The sequence below is a fragment of the Melanaphis sacchari genome, unplaced genomic scaffold, assembly GCF_002803265.2.
Source record: "Melanaphis sacchari strain LSU unplaced genomic scaffold, SCAv2.0 Contig48_pilon_pilon, whole genome shotgun sequence".
Lineage (NCBI taxonomy): Eukaryota > Metazoa > Arthropoda > Insecta > Hemiptera > Aphididae > Melanaphis > Melanaphis sacchari.
Window position 1 is genome coordinate 2896275 of NW_020271327.1, and position 22848 is coordinate 2919122.

General features: G+C 28.9%; 1 protein-coding gene across 2 annotated transcripts in view; it reads right to left on the reverse strand.

Moving 5' to 3' along the window:
- Nucleotides 1-2266: 2266 nt before the first annotated feature.
- Nucleotides 2267-22848, reverse strand: part of LOC112598600 (sodium channel protein 60E-like) — a 112974-nt gene continuing 92392 nt past the window's right edge. For both annotated transcript variants that reach the window (XM_025345131.1, XM_025345129.1), the window contains 16 exons: nucleotides 11638-11886; nucleotides 10651-10894; nucleotides 10185-10500; nucleotides 10006-10122; nucleotides 9774-9932; nucleotides 9596-9700; nucleotides 9259-9450; nucleotides 9039-9193; nucleotides 8839-8972; nucleotides 8550-8743; nucleotides 8228-8430; nucleotides 7887-8159; nucleotides 7602-7821; nucleotides 7375-7514; nucleotides 6609-6905; nucleotides 2267-2735 (listed from right to left, as the gene is read on the reverse strand). In XM_025345131.1, the coding sequence (XP_025200916.1) occupies nucleotides 2318-2735; nucleotides 6609-6905; nucleotides 7375-7514; nucleotides 7602-7821; nucleotides 7887-8159; nucleotides 8228-8430; nucleotides 8550-8743; nucleotides 8839-8972; nucleotides 9039-9193; nucleotides 9259-9450; nucleotides 9596-9700; nucleotides 9774-9932; nucleotides 10006-10122; nucleotides 10185-10500; nucleotides 10651-10894; nucleotides 11638-11886 (3416 nt within the window). In that variant the 3' untranslated portion in view covers nucleotides 2267-2317. The remainder of the gene's footprint in view (nucleotides 2736-6608; nucleotides 6906-7374; nucleotides 7515-7601; nucleotides 7822-7886; nucleotides 8160-8227; nucleotides 8431-8549; nucleotides 8744-8838; nucleotides 8973-9038; nucleotides 9194-9258; nucleotides 9451-9595; nucleotides 9701-9773; nucleotides 9933-10005; nucleotides 10123-10184; nucleotides 10501-10650; nucleotides 10895-11637; nucleotides 11887-22848) is intronic.

Here is a 22848-nt window from a genome sequence, read left to right on the forward strand (position 1 = left end):
TGTATATTATATATATTTATTTATTTTTCATAAATGCTACGTCCTACATAATAAAATTTTTTCTTTATTTTTTTTTATTTCTTTCTATAAATATTAAGCGTAAGTATAGCGTACATGTTGTATATGATTATTGTCTATGTAGAACAATGTGGTTTAGTCAATTGTATGTAATAGTAATTATTGCAAAGTTATTTTACAGACTAGCGTCGTAGATATTCGAAAATCATGATGGAAAACCGCTGCGGGAGGCGTGAGTCTTGATGGTATAAGAGGGGAAGGGGAGGAGAGAGAAAAGGAGAAATTTAAAGTTTTTGTGAACCTCATTGTTACGAGTTCTGCAGTCGCTGCGCGCAACATAATAATGTATATTATAAAGTAAACGTATAACCGTATACAATTGTCTGTCGAGGTTTGATCCGTTATATATTTATATATAGGTGCCTAATATAATAATACAACTATAAATTAGCAAAAAAAAAAAAAAAATAAATAAAAACAAAAACATAATACCGCGGACACAATACGACTAATTCGTATTGAAATGATCGTGCTCAAGGTTTGCTCGGTGTCTGCTTGCCCTCAATCATCCTCTACTGTACCTGCAGTGGCGAAAAAGAGTGGATATAGGGATTGTGATGAGGCTGCTACCTCTACTATCTCGTGTGTATTAATATAATATATATATATATATGTGTGTATTAATATGTATTTATATATATATATATATAAGCAAGGGGGCAAGTAAAATTCGCAAAACGGTGTATACGCATGAGACGAGATTTATCGACCGGAAAATGAGAAAATCGCGGCGACGACGACGAATCACCTACGACACGCGTTCGGCATAATAATATATTACGCATAACTCGGAATACCATAATAAATTGTTGTATCGTAATGTATGTTTTTAGAGTTACACGCACGACGCGTAATTCGGTCACCGGTGAAACGAATGATCGCAGCTGTTATTCTGTTTTCGGCCATAATTTTGTGAAATCTTGTCGGTGGCGTACGTAGGTGCAGTGCACCGAATCACACCTTCAACACACTTTGTTCGAATTGTACTCAACTCGTCCCAGACAGTAATAATAATTATCGACTGCATACAAATCGATTTTTGCATATCTTCCGTTAAGTTACAAAGACTATGACGAGCATTGTTGACTTTAAAGTGACGATAAATGAGTCGCTGTAAATTGCGGCCTAAACATATTTTTATTCGTACGTAAATCACGTCTAAGGATATATTTGGAGGATCAATAGTTTCTTCCGTTTTTCAAACCTAGAACTGGAAATATAATTTAATTGACATTGGTTTCGCTATGTTTGAAGTCGCTAATGTGAATAAAACAATGAATTATTAAAATTTAGTATCACGCACGACCAACCGGTAAAAATTTGAACAAACGTATGTTAATTTCCGCTCGGATGTATATTTTTTTAGTTTGCAGTTCATTCATATTTTCCCGTAAATTTTAATTTATGTATATTTTTTCATAATTTTTCTACTTTTTGTTCCCCGAGTTTTTAAACTATCTTCGCATCACTTTGCACGTTTTTTTTTTTAAATTTAAATTTCCTAAAACGCAATTTACGCGCGTTTCAAAAACAACCGAGCCGCAATTCACGCGCACGTGCGTACGGTTGTGACCTTTTTTTTTGCCGGGTACGCAATTTTCACCTACTTCGGACGATGTACATATAAAACGGATCGAATCATCCGTGTGGGTGGTCTTAAGAATCTGTAACGGCAGGACGTATTATTTAAACACGACGACGTCTCCGCCACACGATCGGTAAGATACTGCAGACAGATGATAGGGTCGACGTCGTCGGTCTGTGTGGTGTATTCCTAAATCGTATGTGCTGCGTTGGCGATTTTTGCGGCGGCGGAGCTTTCAGTAGGCGGGTGCGGCGGGGTGATGGACTGTACACGCAGCTTTATACATAAAACATAACCGTGGCCGCCGTAAACGGACGAAAACGACAATGATAATAATAGTAATAATAAAAATAATAATAATAAATAATAATAGTAAAAAATAACAACAACAAAAACAACAACAACAAACAACAACAACTGCTGCAACGACGACAACGATAACGATGACTCCGGCGGTTAGGTATATAGTATAGTACTTATTTTTTTATATTTATATGTATATATATGAATATATACATCCATATATATATATATACATATATGTATGTAGTGTATAATATATATATATATATATATCTGGTGGGTTAGGTGTATATAATTATTGTTAACGATATATTATTATAATATGTATTATACGTGTCGTTTTAATTCCCATCAGCTGTGCGGCCCTTCGGACGTCTTGTGAACCAGCGCCTTGTGCTGTACGATTTTCGCTTCGCTCGCCCGTCGGAACGCTAACCGTTTGCTGTGCGCCGCCGTCTGCTGCTGCTGCTGCTGCTGTTGCGCGTTCGCCGACGGCAACGGTTTTGGGTCGCACGTGCCTACCGGCGACGCGTCCGTTATGGTGATGCTCACGTTAGCCGCCGCCTGTTGCTGCTGCTGGCCTAACTGGTGTTGTTGCTGCTGCTGCTGTTGCTGGAGTTGTTGCTGCTTCCGGTCCGCCGCCGTGCCGCTTCCGGTCGCCAAGTCGCCGACTCCGTCCAGAGACAACGGCAGCACCGCGTTCGGCTTGGCCTCGGGCGACGGTTCGCTGATCGTGATGTGCACCGGGCCGCCGCCACCTCCCTCGACGCTGTAAACACAATAAAATCAACAACGGGGTCGTCAGAGTCAGGTCTACGACGACAGACACACGGTAGGTGGTACGGCCTAACGCTGTAGCCCGAGGGCCCAGGGGCGTATCCTACGGGGGCGAGATATGCGTATTATTCTCCGCACCTTTGTATATATTATGATACACCAATAGATGGATTTCGTGGATTATTGTTGTTTGATTTTTATTCGACCATTTCTGGCGAACTCAAACAGCAGTGGTGGGACAAAGCCAAACGTAGATGTGTGGAAAGATCGAATTTGCTATAGATGTCAAGTAATGCCGAGGACCTTTTGAGATGACGAGGCGTCGCGCCACCACTAAACCTTAACTTTGTCAGTGATTTCCGCTTTCGTTGAATTACAAAAGTAGAAATCAATGTAACGACTCTTTTAAACATTTTCCGTAAAAATCATAATATTAAACAAGACACTCGAGCCTCATTAAAATTTTAAGGTAGAGGAAATAGAGAACTTCTAGTTATTTATCGTTTGGACTGCAAAGTTTAGTGACGGCCCGGATTATTATAAAATATCAATACTATTTATTACGAGCAGGGCTCGTAAATTCATGTTCTAAGCAATGCCTAAATATGCACGCACTTATGTAATAAAAACTGGGGAAATATGCATTTTTTATATGAACTAAAAATGTAAAATTAAACACTTAAAATAAGTAAATTAAAAGAAAAAAAGACTAAAATTATTGAAAATAAACCATTTTAAAAGTATTAAGAAGATAAGACTTTTTCATATAACATATTTTTCACTAATTTATTGCTTAACGCGGGTACGATACACTAATTAACCAAATGAAATAGTGACTACTGTATTTTTTTTTTTAATAATTTTACGATTGCGACTTATACCATATATTTAATACAGTACAAAAATATAAATTATTGTAATTTTCATTAAAATTTTGGCCAAAAATACGCTAAATATGTCTAATGAAATGAAAAAAACGCATAAATATGACAAATAGGCAAAAAATCTCTAAATATGCAAAAATATGCAAAATAAAACTTCACCTACTTAACCACGATACCTTGAAATGGATTTCTATGTCATCTAGCATTAAATACGACTTAGTAAGATTGATATGTAAATGCATCAACTCATGAGCCCTGATTATGAGTTACCCATAGGGAAAATGAAACCTCAACAATAGCGTAGTTTAATCGCCTATCCGGAACGTCGTGCGATAAGAATTTTATAATTAATGCATTACCTAAATATCAATTTGCTTATAATTTATCGTACTAAATATTTATTATGAAGTCATATATTTTTTGTAAAATCGTGTGAATAATAAAAAATTAACCAATTAAATGTTTTTCAAAAAAATCTTAGTACGTTTTCTGTAGTATCGGAAAAATTGACCCAACGGTTTAAAACACCGAGACGTAAAAAAATAAATTACGTCAAAAGAACGTGTACCTATGTCATTTGTTATGGTGGTAATGATTTATTTTATGAGTAGAAAACATTTCTTGAAAACTGAAAAACCGCGGTTGCAGTGGAATTTATATACTGGTATCGCATACACGACAACCTTGGATGTTCTGTACCTATTAGAACTTTAAATATAAACTAATTTATTTAATCACTGTTTGATTTGTGAAATTATTTCAATATTTGATTAGTAAAAATTAGTAAGTAGATATTAAAACTAATCAACTATTAATTCAATATACGATTTTAACTAAAAATAAAAACGATAATTTGGTAATAAAACATTTTTTGAAAATTTTTCAACTATTAAGTTACTTTTAGTTATCCTTATATTATGCTTAGGAATTGAAAAGGATACATATTTTATAAATAGCTAACTTTTAGAATCTATATATGACTAGAGATTTAAACTATTTTTAATACAATATTTTTTCTCGGCATCAAGTGCCGGATGGGGCTCAACAATATTATTTACGTAGAAGCGGTTACATCATTATTCTTTAATTCATGTCTAATGAGGGTCGGAACTATAATAAAAATGAAAATATAAATTATTTAAGTTTAAAACCCCCAAAGCTTAGGTAAAAAATTATGTTTAATTAATAAAACTTGCGTTAATATAAGCCTAGTTTGATCACATCAATGTCGTACATTAATTTAATTTAATTTTTTTATTTGCCAAGTGTTGAGCTATTATTAAAGACGCCCACTACTGACGGTAATGGATTACTAATAATGTTATATACTTATTATTTATTAATGTTACTATTTATAAAATTCGTGGGTTTTTATCGATTAAATGCCGACTGAATATGTCACAAATAAATTATTGTAGTTGATGTGTTTTAAGTAATAATATAAAATTTTAGACCTGTCATTTGTAAAAACGATGAAATGTTAAAAACATTTTTATTCGTTTAAGTGTTTGAAGACTGCTAGTTCAATCAATGGTTGAATTTGTTTATTATTTATTTATTTATTTTTTTTGAATGCAGGGCATATTTTTTTTATATAAATAGAAATTATAAATATCACATTTGATTAAAGCTTTTTTTTTAAGTTTTATAAAATTATAGTTATAACCTACTTAATGCAACGTGTTCAAGTGTTTTCCTTATTAATTAAAATGTATTCGTATCGCTTTATAAAAAAAACAAAAAAAAAAAACTTTTAAATGCGTTTCTATCTAATGCCATTTATTCAATCGTGTATGTTTAAGATTTTAATTAGTATATCTAAAATTTTTTTTTTTTTAAAACAAGATTATTTTTCTTTTAGTTTATATTATCAAATAAATATATCTTTCTAGCCTTAATTTATAGATAAACTTTTTCGTTAAATACACAATCAAGTTAAAATTGTATTTCAAAATCTTTATTGTATTGTTATAATAATTAACATTTCAAGTTTTGGTATAGTTTAACTCACAAATTGTGTAATCCTTCACAACATGTATTTATATACCTTTTCCATTAATTAATATTCATTATACGTCCAAATTCAAACATGGTTAACTTGTAGGTACTTAATAATAAGTAACAACAAATTATGTCTATTAAGTGTTTATGATATGCATAACTATAATAATTAACATTAATACATTTAGTATAAAATTAAATGATAATTATTAAAATAAGTTATGAGTATATGTAAAATTTTAAATATTTAATTTTATTCATACAAACAAATGTAACATTATCAATATAATGAATAAATATTTTGGTTTTTATTTGTATAGAAAATGATAAGCTAGAAAATAAATTTGCAAGTTATGTAATCGAATCAATTAAATATGGAATACATAAGAACATTGTTTTGTTATTATAGAAAGATCCTCTTTGGTTTATTAAATTATACTACTTCCATTGAAAGTGTCTTCATGAAAAATGTATGTTTTGATCACCGTAAATTAACAATACAATACATTCTAAAGCATTAAGAATTTAAGAATATAGTTTACTTTTTGAAATCCAAAAGTCAATACCACGATTGTTCATACTGTTCATAGAGAAAAGAAATAATAATTTTAAAATATGCACATTGATAATAAGATAATGTATATCAAAACGTGTTATTCGAAATTAATTTTAAATTAATTAATTCAACAAAAACCTTACATCTATATTGTATATTAAATGATTTAATTAGGTAATTCTTATTCAAATACGTTTTTATTTAACAACTTTAGCGGTACCTATATTTTGTTTTTGTGGCTGTTGTAAAAAAAAACAACATATAGGTACTTTTTAAACTCAACTTATTGGTATGGGTTGGTACTAGGTCCGTGAAGTTAGCGGAAGTATAAAAAGCACCAAATCCCGCTATACTGTCAAGTTTTAGTGCTCAATTAGTGCTTTTAAAATATATAAATATAAAAATTAGTGCACTGATGACTTACTTTGATTTTTTCTTGGGTGACTGCTCTTCGTTTTTGCTTATTGTATCTAACTGAGCGTTAGATAATAAAAACATTGGAAGGTTAAGCCAGAGAGACGCTCCTAGTTCAGATATGTCAGACGTGTCGGAGGCTCTGGAAGATTTTCTGGACGAAGCTCTAGAATTACTACCGATACCTCCTCCAATACCACTGATTGACATGCCTTTAACATGTAAGAATGATGAAAGACGTGACTGCCAACCTCCGGGGCTTGAAGACTGCGTATCCGAACACAAATCCGTCAGATCTTTTTTCCTCCTAAACAATTTTTATTTTAATGTAGATAGACGATGTTGAAAAATTTGGATAATTAATTATTGTAACTATAAAAATATTCCGAAAAAATTAACTTTGTGTTTAAAAAAAATAATATTTGATCATTATTATATAATATTAGTGAATGATGACTATACATAGTTTAGAATGTATAGTAATTAATATCACAAGTGGATTACAAATGTTGATTAAACGTGAATTATTTTAAAGTAGTCTTATAGAAAATAAATAATACATTTACAATGACAAAAAATTAAGTTTGGCTTACATAATATAATCATCAAAAATGTAATATAATGATGGAAAGGATACAGATATAAAAAAGCAAATAAAGACAAGAAAAGGTATAAATTGGGTTAATAATATTAAAACTACGGATTGGAAAAGTGTTCAAAGTAGATAGCGTTGATGGATTGTTATTTATCTAAGTAATGCGAAACAAATACAATACCTTCGGAAGTTTCGGTAACTTCGTTGTATTAGTCTCGCGGCTTTATCTTGTCGTTTCCACAGACGCGTAGATGACACGATTTCCAGTTCTTTACGTGTTGGGAATTGTTTTTTAAACTTCACATCCATTTGATCTCGTAGCTGAACACAAATATTAAAATTTAAAATCATTATAAAAACATTATATAATAATAATAATAATAAAAAAGTGCAATGATTATCGATTACTTTTTTGAATTCGTCCGTTTCGTCGACGTGACCAAGCACGTGTTTGACGAGTGCATGGAGTATGTCTAAACAATGTATCTTGTTGCCTCTCGCAATTGGCAAATTGAAGCTGACTAAAGCCACGATATTCGGTTTAGGTATGCCTAATGGTGGGTCCAAGCTTGCAATGAAATCAGATATTTGATTGAATGCTATGAACTGCGTTGCGTGCGGATCGTATCTAAAATAGAAAAAACGATGTTTAAAACTATATGATTAAAAAAGTTTTGGTATTTTCCAATTTACTTAGACCATCGGATGTAAAACATTTCAAGATCGTCTTCTACAATGCCGATCTCTTCTTCTTGATGAGCTTGGTTAAAGTTTTCTAATATAATAGCTATGTACATATTTATAACGATCATATAGCTTATTATAATAAAACTCGTAAAGTACGTTATCGCAAGAATAGGGTGTCCACAATTGCCATTTGGAAGTCCTGGAGATTCTAGTTCACAATCCGGTGGTTGTACCATAAGGGATTCGAGTACGTCATTCCACCCGGCCGATGTCATCAGCCTACAATAAACAGATGTGGTTTGAAATAACTTTTTGGAATTTCAAGAAAACACTATTAATGTACTAACCGGAATAATAGTTGCATACTTCTACCAAAAGTCTCAAAGTTTACCATGTCATTAATGGCTTTTTGTTTTTTGACATGCCCGAAAACAGACATACCAATAATGGCATATATAAAAGTAATCAAACCAAGAAGTGCGCCAATATTAAAAAGTGCTGGTAAAGACACGATTAAGGCGAATAAAAGTTTACGTATACCTTTGGCGGCCTAAAATTCAAATAATTAATTAAAGTAATAAATAATAACACAATTACAAAAGTTGACTAAAAATTTAATTTGATTATGAATACTTAGTAGTAACTAGTAATAATTTATTATTATTTCACCTTAATCAATCGTAATATTCTGCCGATTCTGAATACACGAACTACTCTCAAAAGTGTTGGTGATACTGGAAAATCGATCATAATATCTTCCATAAGTATACCAAGAACGGATGCTAAGACGAGTAAAAAATCAAAAACATTCCAAGGAACAGTAAAATAATGAAATCGAAGACCAATAATTTTCACTAAAGCCTCTGTGAAAAAAAAGTTATAATATATATTATGTTGTAATTTACACCTGTATAATTTTGCAATTTTGTAATGATATGTTTGTAAAATAATAAATTACCTAATCCAAAAACAGTAGTAAAAAATGCGTTGCAGACTTCTAATATGAAAAACACAGGAACAGGCTGATTATAATGTTCAATACCCATTGTCAGCATATTTAAAAAAATCAACACAAAAATTGCTATCTCAAACCTACGAAATATATATTTACGTTTTAATTATTGGAAATTCGTAAAAATAAATTATAAATAAATAGACCTTCGGGAATTTGATAAATCGTAAAATATTGCCATAAATTGATTGACTGGACGCTTAATTACTTTTTGTGGCTTTTTCCGGCCTAGTTTTTTCATGGCCGTGTAATAATGCTTTTGACTTTCAGTCAAGAACATTTCTAATACTCCGCCTTCATACTGCAACAGATAGTTCATTAACATACAAATGACGTAACCTCATTAAAAAAAAAAAAAATGTGTACCTTTTTTTTTAGCATGTTGAAGTTATCAATTATAACACCGATGAAAAGGTTAAGAGTAAAAAATGCTCCACACACAATAAATATCACAAAATATATGTAAGCATATAAATTTGCCTCATATTCGGGTTGTAAGTCTACACCACGAGCATCTACAGCATCTGCCATTACTTCCATCCATCCTTCGAATGTAGCCTGAAAATATAATATTAAAAAATATGGTATAGTATAAGAAAATATAATTACATTTTAATGAAAATATAAATATCATTATTTTGATAACAGTGTAGCGTGAGTACATTTCTTCTAAAATATTAATAAACATCACGAATAAACTTACAACTTGAAACAAAGCCAAATAAGCTATGCCCACGTTATCAAATGATATTTTTGAGTTTAACCAAGTATAGTTATGGAGCATGCAGTCACTGCGATTATTGACAATCTACAAAAATTATAAAGTTTTAATTTAACACCAATAACAAAAAAAAAAAAAAAAAAACACGTCAAGTACATACGTTTACGGATACACGGTCTCCGTTGTCGTCAACACACTTAAAAAATTTTCCACCAAAAAACTGTACACCCATGATTGAGAATATCAACCAAAACACAAGGCAAACCAGCAGAACGTTAAAAATTGATGGAATTGCATACATCAGAGCATTCACAACTATCTAGTAATATATAAAATAAGCTCATATTATATTACTTTTAATGTAAAAGTATTTTTGGACTTCGAGTACTTACCCGCATCCCTTGCCATCTCGATATAGCTCTGAGTGGTCGCAAAGCTCGTAGAGTTCTTAACGATCGTAGAACTTTTAAATTCTCATTTTCATCAATTAGTAAACTGAAAATTGACATCTGTTTCGAAAAAAAAAATCAAATTAAACCTATTATATCATCTAATATTTATTTATATTCACCATTGCAATAATGAAGTCTAAAGCCGTCCAAAAACTTTTAAAGTATTTATAAACTCCTAACGCTATCCATTTTAGCATAAGTTCAATAGTGAAAATAACACAAAACGTAAAATTAGTCCAATATAATGCAGTTTTGAGCGTTTGATTTTCATCCAGATAAATATCTTCAAAGCATAAAGTTACACTTGACGCAAAAATCAACACTAGTATAAACCATTCAAATATCGGAGTATCTACTACTACGAGAGTTTTCTGACGAAAAGTCATCCATCGGTCGCCAAAACAAGTATCGACCCATTCTTTTTTTATCCCAATCCTAAACATTAATATGCTTTATTATTAACAAAAATATTTCAATAGTATATTATAAATAATTTAATAATTACTCTAATAAATTGTATTATTTTTTATGGTCATTGTACAATTTTATTTAAATATATTCAATATAAAAAAATGCATAATATACCTTTGATAGCAACTAAAAGGAAAACATTCTAGTGGAGCTTTTGATTGTTTATTTCTGCCAAACCCTGGAAAACTAGGAGCTGCATCAACGAAATTTCCTCGGGAGTCTCTTCTTCCACCCACGGTTAATTCGTCCACATAAGATACAAGAGTTATCCAAGGTTTCTTTTTGGACTTTTCATCAATTACTAAATCTTTATTATTCTGTTTCAAGAAACACGTTTCATCTTGATCGTCAATTTCGTCTGGACAGTCAAAGTTAAAATAAAATATACAGTTTAATCACTAAAATAATGTATTTATAAAAGAAAATCGAATTCATTATATTAAAAATTAAGCTATTAAAATAAAATGTTCTTTACATAGTTTAAGAAAATGTTTTTTTTTTCATTATTTAGCTATCAGTTAAAACTGATATGAAAATGTTAAACGTACAATTTTATATGTATAAGTATTATAAGTATAGTATTTATGACTGATTAAATTATTTATTTTAAATTTAAGTGATTTATTTTTTTTATAAAATGTATAAATCTATCCTTTGAACTTAATACTTAAACGCTAGTTCTAGTTATTAAGTTCTAGATTAAATTAAATAAATTAGAAACATCAATCAATAACAAATAATAGTGATTGATGATACATGAATATTATATTGTATCATTATTAAGTTTACGTTACACAGTTTTACTTTGCAAAAAATGTTTTCAGTTAAAATGCTCAACATAGGTTGGTTATAATTTGATGTCTTGTTGTTCATTGAACGAGTTAGATAAATAATTAATTTTATATTCATTGCATATACTAGACGTATTGTTTTTATTTAAGAAAAACGGCAATTTTAAACTTCTCAAAATGAATAAAGTGTGTATGTTAAATTTCTCTTGATTTATTTATAAAATTTAAGTATTATTTAAAAAAATTGCTGTTTATAAAATAAAAATAAGCAAATTAAGATTCAATCGTTTTTGAAAAATATAAATTTTACCTTTACTGCTGTCTTGTCTGGTGGCTAATATGTATGATCTTCGATGTATACCTGCTGGTGGTGGACTAGTGTAGTGTTCGGATAATTCAAATGTTTCATCTAACATTGGTAATTCCAAGTCTCTTGTTAAAGTAGGTGCATAACACATGGCGTCTTGCATGATTTGATGGTATAATAAATCATCAGATGTTGATTCTTGGCCACTAAATACCGGTGTTTGTTGAGTTGTGAACGGCCCTTGGTTATATCCTGTAACCAAAATTAATTTAAATAAAATAAAATAATATTTTTAAATTTATATTTAACGGAAATATTATAAATAGTGTGTTCAAACGAATAAAGAATTTTTACCATATTTTTCAGACAACCGAATGCGAGGAATCAAAATTCAAAGTTACGAACATAGTGCAGGGATGTATATAGGAAGTTCCATAAAAATAAGGTTATATAGATTAACACATATTTGCCACTATAAATATTAGTAGCACACCCTGTGTCTGTAATACGTTTAATGAATATTAAAGTTATTGTCACATTAGTTAACCCAAACTGTATGCGTTGTAATTAATAATTAATTAGTAATTTCTAAAACATAATGAGTATGCTAAGAAAATGACTTTGTTTGTATAGATAAAATTTTAATATAGTATACCATACATAATATTATGTACTATAAGTTTATAATTATTATTGAAATGTTATTATGTATAAAAATGTCGGTGTTGCGTAGATAATGAATTTAATGAATTTTAAGAAGGTAAGCTTAACATATTTTTGAAGATTAAATAAAAAAAAAAATATAAAATTACATTCACTTTATATACATATATTTGAGAATGTAAATTAATTAAAAATATGAATATTATCTCGGTGATATTTAAAATGAATTAAAATACCCATACGGTGAAAAGGTGGCTAAGGATTTTAGGATCAGCGTGTAGAGTGACTGCAACACATATAGTGTCACAGATATTATAAGCATCGCCTATAAATTATATTTTATAAATTATACACACAAAAGTCAACATTATTAAACAGAACAACAACAGGCAGGTGGAGTTGATGATTTATAATTTAGAAAAATAAATTGCGAATCGAAGACATGCAATAAACGTCGAACCAATACCAAGGATCTGTTGACATAATTAATGAGAAATGCATAGTCTGTAAGGATGAATTTACGATGAGTCGTGTTTGAGAAGGAGTTTTAGCGAAACTAGAAGTGACTACGAAATGACAAACATTAATCCATAGAAGACGACGGCTACTGGAATTGTAAATGATCAAATACAAGCGTTTTCGTAAACTTTACGTATCTTGAAAGTCGTTTTTAGTAAATATTATAATATGTACATAACAAATTATAAGAAGATGAGTATGAAACGCCCGTAGGCGCAATTCAATTTTTTTTTCGAGGCGAAGCGTTAAACAAATTTATGCCAAATATACTCGTGGGGAAGGAAGCCCTCCATACTTGCTTTTAGCTTACATTTAACAGCTCTGGCAATTTTTATATCTCACAAGATTTTCACGTCGCATTTTATTGATTAATTGTTATTGTTACCAAGGCTGGTCCCGAGAGATGTTTAGGGGATGTCACACCACGTCCCTACACACCGATCTCTACGAATAAATAAATTACAATGCCAAATATGAAACGATTACAAAATCAAAAAAAAAAAAAATAAAATAAAATAACCACTAAAAGATTATATCACAAATTAAGATAATATTAGATGAAGACGATATCAGCGCACTATATTTTGTTTTTTCTATCCGGTCTATTTGTAAAATTTGAGTTTATATAAATTAATTTTGATTTATTACCTTTAATATTAGAGAAAATTGACATAATGAGAACTTTAAATTAAGACAATTATTAGTTTTTTATGATACTTGAAATGTGTTGTGATAAAATATATATTTATAAATTACAATGTTAAATATACAAAACATATACATATTAAAATATTGTAAAAAAGTAAACGTAAAATCAAAGTTGATGTTCCAAAATTTGGTTTAGTAATAAGGTAATAATAAAGTAATAAGTAAATAAATTTTAATATTGAATCTAAAGACACGATATTGGTTGTATTTAAATAAAATATTATTAGATATAAGATATTAACAGCGGTTATGGTTGCAATAAGTTTTAGTGATGAAAACAATAAGTCTTATCAATTTTTAAAGTTTAAGGTTGTAAATATTATCATATGAAATATAAAAGATGATTTTATTTGTAATAAATATCACGAGGAAAGGAAGAAGACGCGTATATGGTAATACCGGATTAATGTTCAAAACTTGATAAACAAAAATAAGTTAGTCATCGATGTTATCCGTCATATTTTAAGCGGAACCTCAAACCATAAAAACTAATTTTATAGATTTAAGTAGTTTAAAATAAATTTAAATATTCGTACACATACATATATATATATATATATATATAATATTTAAATTACATATTTTATAACCGTCAAGAATAAGTAGTTTCAAAGTAAATTAGGATCAAACATGCACATTACTCGCATATTAATGTCTACCATTAACACAATCTCAGTTACTTATATTACTACTGAATAACAATATTTAATTACTGATATTAAATCACACTTGACCTTGAAATATAAAAAAAAAGTTAGTATACCTTTGTATAAATATAATTGCAAAAAAGTATATAATTTTTTTTATTGTTAGCAAGCCGTTAGTTAATTGAACACTAAACACACTTTACTAATTTTTAAACATAAATAAATATTATAATACAATAAATAAAGTTTGTATAATTAGATAAGATATTGCAATTTTGTTTGATTATAATTTATAAAATACATCATAACTATATAATATTGATATTTAATTTTGTTTCTTATTTTCACCGTTCCATACAAACAAATATAGTACTTATACTTAAGTAGCCATCAAGTCGAGACGCCGAGTGCTTAGTGCAATGTAATAACGATATTATCCAACACATGTGTACCCACTGTGACATATTGCTTGTCATAACATATTTTTACATAATATTTTAAGTAAGAATAAGGCTTTTTTAATTTTAAAAATGGATAGTTTTTTTTTTTTTTTTAGAATATTGAAGCTCAAAGATTCGCACACTTTATATTTCATTCTTTTCATCAAAATGTGCAATATTATGTTTTGTAAATTTGTTAGAATAAAAATATTTTATGACATACAAATTGATTGACAACTCAACGAAAAATTAACCTGATAAAACAAACGACTATCAGCTTGAATATAACTGTCATAAGCTTATAATTATCATATAATATTCTTGTGTCGTATCGTAGTAAAGACTTTATATCTTAATAAGGCGTATAAAAAGTTATAGAAAAATAGTGATTTGATTGATTTTAGAAAGTAGGTGGTTGTAAATGCACGTCGTAATGTGCCGGAGAAAAGAAATTTTATTATAAAATGTTTATTTACAATGTAAATTTTTATAAAAATATTATATTTTAATACTGTATAAATAAAACGTGAAAAAAATACATAATTTCAGTTATAAATTCTAAAAAATCAATAAAACCAAAGGTCACAAAAACATTGATTCTACTACCACGTCACTGCATCCAGTGAAATACAATTGGCGTTTGAAACACTTATGTTTAAAATAAAATGTATGCTGATTTTATATAGACGCAAACATACTTACGTCTCCTCTACTCCTACCGCATAAGGAGAGGGGCCAGTGGTGCTAGCATAGACGTTATATTAATACATGGACTGTTCAGACCCTATATTCGGCTACAGGTTGCTAAGAGCCAATATTGTTAGGAAGGGATATAATTTATACCTGTGCAAACGGTGGGCCCTAAAGTATATTCGTATGCTATCATTTTTTTTATGTTTGTTTTAAAATTTCCCTCTCTCTTTCTCTCTCTTGCTATTTCTTGGTATAAATGGTCTCAAGTTATATGTTGTATTTTTTCAACAATATTGGCTCCTGGACTTCATTTTTCTCTTTCTGTTATTAGTCTATTTACTTACAGGTCGATGGTGTCATCACTCCAAAGTCATACATTCACCTATAGGAACATCGTAAGTCACTATACAGTGTAATAGCCATTAGGTAGGCATCGATGATGTGTATTTTCTTATTTTTTAAAATTTTTTTTTAGTGTTATTGACGTATTTTTGATTTCCAAAATCAAATTTATTCGAATCTGAGGATATTAGATTATTTAAATTAAACTTATTAAACTCATTGTGTCTTACACCTATAAAATCTTTTTTCTTAGACTCGAACAGATTTATAGACGATTTATAGACGACACATACTTTATGAAATAGAATTATATCAACTGAATCGGCTATGGAATAATTTCTAAATAACACATGGCCGAAAGATACTGTTCAAACTTCAAATAAATAGACAATAGTTGTATCGAAATTTTTTGAAAAATAATGTAACTTTCATATCGATATCTTCATCACACGAAATATTTTAATTGTTAAAACATACAACAAGAGTGATATTCATATTTTCCAATTATTATCTACTCAGACGTAACTTTGGATTAATGCTTGTTTTATTCAAAGTTAATTAAAAATAATACGTAGCCGATTACAAGTTACAAATGTAACTTGGTTACGCAACTTTGATACGCCGTATAACCGATTACTCTTCAAGAACCCTGATCGTACACAGGAGAGGTAAAAATAATTTCGAACACCCCACTAATATAATAATCGGCGCGCCCCTGTTTGCTCCGCGAGCGTATATTTTATTAGTCCACCGCGGCGGCTTAATACGTTTTACTCGCCACCGAAGCCGCTTTTGCTTTGGCCTAGATGGCATAGATGGCATGTAGTATGTTACGCGCCTATACCTATATATTCCAGCGCACTCAAAAGGGGTCGTGTAAAGGTGTGTATAATAATAATTAATAACGAATGGCCCCGCACCGATGTGCGCTTTAATACGCAACCGTCGTCGTTTCGGCCGAACGATTCGCCGCGTTTAATGTGAGTATATAATATATATACATATACATATACATATATGTATTTATACGACCGAAATAACTGTTATTCACCAACACACACAAACACTTGTGTGTTAGCGCAAATGTGTATAAATGTAGTTTTGTGCGCGCGCAAACGTTATAAAACCGCTCAATCGTAAAGCGATATCGTTTACTAACACGAATTTGCGGTGACCGCTGTGTACATAGGCTCATTGGCGTAAGTATGATTAAAAATTGGAGAAGATACTAGAAATATTAATTAACACGTATTAAAATTACACTGTCGCTTCCCTAAGCTTCTTCCCCAAAATTCACTTCTACAGGACTGACGCTCACCGTGAATATAGATATGATGTTTTTTGTATACGTGTAAATTTTAACGTTTTACAAGAAAAACGACAGTTTCCAGTTACACGGTAGCTTCTGAGTGATAGAGAAAACTAGATTTAAATAAGAGTGAAAAGAGATGTACCGATATTGAAGCTTAAATATTTTTAATTGTTAAACACTATGTAGCATCCACAAGTTTAATGTCAGGTGGTTATTAAAAATAATCTATTTATTTTTATAATAGTGGGTGGTTGATAAAGTTTTTTTTTCAAATTGTTTTTAATGACATCTATTTGATTTTAACTTCATAATCAGAAGCAGAATACTTTTTGTAATAAATTGTATTTATATATTTCGAGTATTTAATATAAGTACATAGGTATTATATATTTAAATTATATGTATTTTTTATGAAAATCATTTGAAGTTTATATGAGTGAAGTGTAATTGTCAGGTATTTCTCAAAGTTTTGGTCCTCTAATACTCGGTTCACTTAAACTTTGAATGCATATTATTAGAAAATAATTTAATCAATGTCTCAAGTACATAAATTATTCAAGAATAGTCTGCTTTTGATGTTATGGAATTGATAAAAGGTTGTAATTTTATTGTTCAATATATATTATATAATATATTATGGAAACATGAAAAACAAAACGACTTTTCCGACATATGATATGTAATCTATGTTTGAATAAATACTGCTAGTACGCCATAGAATCATTTTCAGGTCATTCTATCTATCGCAGGCCGAAACAAAACGGTCGCAGATGCACGAAAAAAAAAAATAAGATGAAATAAAATAAAACATTCCTTTGTAAAACTATTACGTACGCTCGAAATCTAAAATGTATACGATGTATTGAATACATGCTACATATTGGGGTGATACACTATTCCAAACAATTTACCTTTTTACTAAAAAATATCGAACATTTTCGTCAAACAAAAGTATTTTATCCAGTTCTCGAAAGTAACACGATTTCATACAAACGTTGATTTTTCACCGTTATATATACTTATTTTCACTAATTATAATAATAAGAATAAACAATGATAATTTCAAATGATTTGATTAAATAAAACGAATTTTTAACGATTTAATCACGTATAAAAATTAATCAGTATATTTTCAATTATTTTAAACTAGACTTTAATTAAAAAATAATAATTATCGATATTATAGATGCACAATGTGTATTAATTATTATTAGTAGTGTAAATATTTTATAGAAAATGGATTATAATAAAAATCTGTAGACATATATAAAAAAAAAATCTACAATTATCGATACAAATTTTTTTTCTTGATATCTGGGACAAATCTAATGACAAAAATGGAATTAATGAAACGAATTCAGATTGAATTTGTATTCATCATATATTGTACATTTTATGGTAAATCAAATAGAAATAGTGATTTAACGATACGAAATTATTAAATAAACAATCACCCTGCATCTTGTATAGTGTATTCATCGAATGGCTTTCATCGTAGATACCTTATATTTATATCTGCTACCACAGTCTGCGGTCGCACACGATAGTTATGTCGGTAAACGTATTTATCTGGAATTCTTCTAAACATGAAATCGGTACAAATATTCTTGATTGGCACCATCGCAAAGTAATTTCGTGCGGAATCGCAAATCGTTGGCAATATAATAATAATACGATGTGATCACGTATAACCTACTGCATACAAATAACAAGACGAATCACAGGAATGGAAATAAACTTCGCTGGCATAATGCGTTCAGGGAACAACGTGCGGTGCGAAATATCTTGGTGGCTGGTTTTAGCGTGCGTGTGACCGACCCTAAACACAAAACTATACAGAGTGATTCACGAAGCGCGCTACTCGCGTTTATTCTCCCTATTCTTCTTCAAAACGCAGTTATTCAAAATTTGATTTTTGGAATTTCCGAGTATACTTAAGGACCATATTTTAAAGCCTTTGTGAATTTTTTTTAGATAAAATAAGGAGCGTTTTAAAGAGACACAAACTTCTGTTTTCCAAATAAAAACCCACTTTTTAAATTGTAAATTATTTAGCAGACAATTTTTCTGAAACTTTCAATGTATTAAAATAAACATTTGAACGAGTAGTTTTTAGTTATTTAACGTTGTGCACTTAAGATAATAGATCCATAATGATAGTGAAGATATTGGGACGATAGTAATTTGAAAATTTCAATAATTAATATTAACTCATCAACATTTATAAGTTGTAAAAGTCACATAAGTATTAAATACAAGATTCGATATAACATCAATTTTATATTTTCGTAAAACTATTTTAAAGGATCCTTATATAAACATTTTAATTATTCGTTCGAATTTTGTATTAGATACATGGACATATAAAAAAATTATATCCTCTAAATAATTTATAATAAAGGGTATATAGCATTAAAAAAAAATATAGTTTACATTTAAGTATAATATTAAAAAATTTCAAAAACCAGAACACTTGGGGTAACTTTCATTGTTAAATGAAAAAAAAAATGAGGTCGAGTATGTTTAGTGAATTTTCCTGTATAGTATAAGGTTTTTCACGTACGCGCTCGGGCGAATCGTCGTTGTCGCACCGGACATGGACCAACAATATCGTTTTTCCGTCGTATCTCTCGTCGGGGACTCAGTACACGAACCGACACGTGTCACGTGAGATTTAACATTATGTATGTACAATAACATGTAGTACTTGCAAATGGTAGCATAATTAGCATATATAGGGCGTATCTCGTGTCATCAACGATAAGTAAATAACTTGTAAGAGGTGATCTATTCGATGGCTAGTGGAGTATATGACATTTTTAAGTTCGGAGTTAAAGTTATCAAAGGAAGATTATCGCCAACTAAAATTAGTACCTTTTGTCCGTAGTCTATTGTATTGGTAGCCTTTAAACAATCTTATTTGTCTAGTCATACGTATATATATATATTAAGGAATTATGTTTAGATACGTGGACAATAAATTTAATTGAATATTTATAATTTAAAAAATATTACTACAATAGAAATTTAAAAGTCAATTTATTAATATATACCTATTTCATATCTAATCAAATAAACAATAACATAATACGATGTATAATATTATATAAGATACGTACATTACGCATTTATTTATAAAATATTTAAAATACAATTTAAATTAATCTATTGAGGAAGATGACATACTATGTATTCATCTTCTATTACTATTACTGTAAATAAATGATACGAAATAACACATTTAAATATATTTTAAAGCTTGTTTATGTGGTGTTCTAATATGTTGAAAAAAATGAAATGAAAAATAATGATGAGTGAAGTCAAATTGTAACAAAAATTATATTTTCCACATAATTTACACACAAGTACAGACCCGTAAAGTGAAAACAATCGACTGATTTTTTGAAAATACCAACATTTTCATAAAAGCATATATTATTTTAATGACAACTATATGTTTTAGTTTTCCAGAAGAATATCTATTTCCTTTTGTAAATTTATTTATACTGCTTACTTTAAATTCTGAATTTTTTTTGGGGTATTTATTCCGAAACACTCCTCTTCACAAAATATATATACTCAATGGGAGACAGAAAACGCATATGTCGGTGACATGACAGAGATATATTACGTATGCAAAGTCCAAAGTCTTATAAATCGCTACACTGTCAACTGACGGTCGGAATAGTGTTAATTTTTTTTTCAAATCGTTCGTTAGTCAAATTATTGTAGACGTCGGTTCATTGTAATTAACTGTCCACGACTGGCACAACCGTTCGGTTAAACTGATTATTAATGGTTTTCATTAAAATAACTGGACTAAGCGTTTGAGTGCGACGATTTATTGTTGGTTTCAAATTTAATGATAATAGGTACATTACCATCCGGCAAAACAAGACAGTATCCAGATAGATCAGGGTTTTTTTTATCATTGTATGTTGAACGGCGCATTCTATAGGCAAAAGTGGTACAGTCCATTATTGCTGTCGAAGAACAAAATCTTAAAACATGCCAACGTTTAACACTATGTTGTATAGAATAATTTGAAAATGTATTTAAAACCTTGCTCAAATATATTTTTTTTAATTATTCAACGTTCTTATCGAATACTGAATTGGTAAATATATTTAAGTAATACCTATATACTTTTCACACGTATTCAAAATACTTTATAAATAATATGTAAATTGTACAAAAAAATTTTAATTTTGAATTATAAAATATTTTTAAAGTTTTTTCAAAAAAATATTATGTTATTGACTTCATATTTTCGTGTTTGCATAGTAAAATGTAGGTAAGTGAATACCACTCTACTATATATCAGGCGTCAATATCATATGACTGTTAAATTTGAATTCATTAATGTATAGTTGTATTTGAAAAACGATTTTGATCAAAAACGGTGTTAACTTATAATATCAAGTGGTAATATTTTTTTGATATAACTATTAAAGTTGTTTATTTTAGTTTTAATATTATAATAAATTGATATCCTTTTTTTCCGAAAATATTGCATTTATTATTTTATTAGTATTTAATCATTTAAGTAGTTTGTATTTATACTATATTTCATTAATTTATATAACTCAAAATGTCAAAACATAATTTTGTAAATATCGTAAGTTAGTAAAAATAGATTTATAGTACCTATAAATAGATAATATTTTAAAACAAATCTAAAGTGTTATTAAAAATAATAAAATTCATAATAATATAAAATACATAAAAATTTAAGTTTCCACGAATAGTGTTTTTTAAATTATAGAAAAATAATAAAAATGTCTTTATTTATTGTTTAAATAAGTTATTTCGTCCAAATTGGAACTTAAATAATCATAAAAAATAATTATCTTTATACGTTTATCAAATTTTATGGTTTCAGTATAAATAACTTATGAAGAATCATGAATTAAATTTTCACAACTTGGATACAAAAAGAAAAGTTAAATTTCTTTTGCCTTTAAATCACTTATGAAAGTTAAAAAAATATTTAAGGTTTTATTAAAAAAAAGAGCAAAATATGAAAAGTTTACAACAGTTTAACTATTTAGTGAAAATTTCAAATATTTACGGTAATTCGTTTTCGAGTTGCATCAAAAAAGAAAACAAAAGCAATTTTGTAGAAAATTGAATTTGCTTAAAATTTTCCATTTTTTTTTAATAATTTCTTTGTTTTTACCAATAAAAAAAAGAAACAAGAAATTTTGAATTTGACTTTTTTAAAGTACAAACTAGATTCAATTGATATCCAAAACCACCCCCATTTTTGAAACTCAAAGCATTTTATTGACAACTTTTTTTCTACTCATCGCGAAAAAAAAAATACAACATGATAAAATTAATAAATTCATTGCCCTGTTGAGAATTAAAAATACAGTAAGATTATACACGGTTATTTTGTATTTAACTAATATTCAATTTATGTTCTTAAAATATAAAAAAAGTATCGATACCAATAAATGTTTTGAAACACTTTTACTAAAATACTTTATTACAACGCTAATTGTAAATCGCAATCTTCAGTTTTTGTTTTTGTTTTTCTATTAAAATATTTTCATGTTATAGTTTTGACTATTTAAATAACCTTAGGAAAACAGTTGAAGGAAGTTAATTTTCGGCTAAAATTTTACGATTCAAGTAGTTACTAACTGGTGGCTAGCTGCCTGAATTTGCAAAATATGCTGGATCATAACTTGTTGGAATATAATACTTTTTATTTGTCATACAGTGTGTGATTTTCAGTGTTATTTCTTAAAAGTAGGTGAATGGTGAATTTTCAAAATATTCAAAGTAAAATTAGTATTTACTAGTCATGAGCTGTTTTAAAAATATTGGCTCAAACAGCTGATAACCATAATTTATTAGGTTTACGTAGAAAAATTTTTGTGTG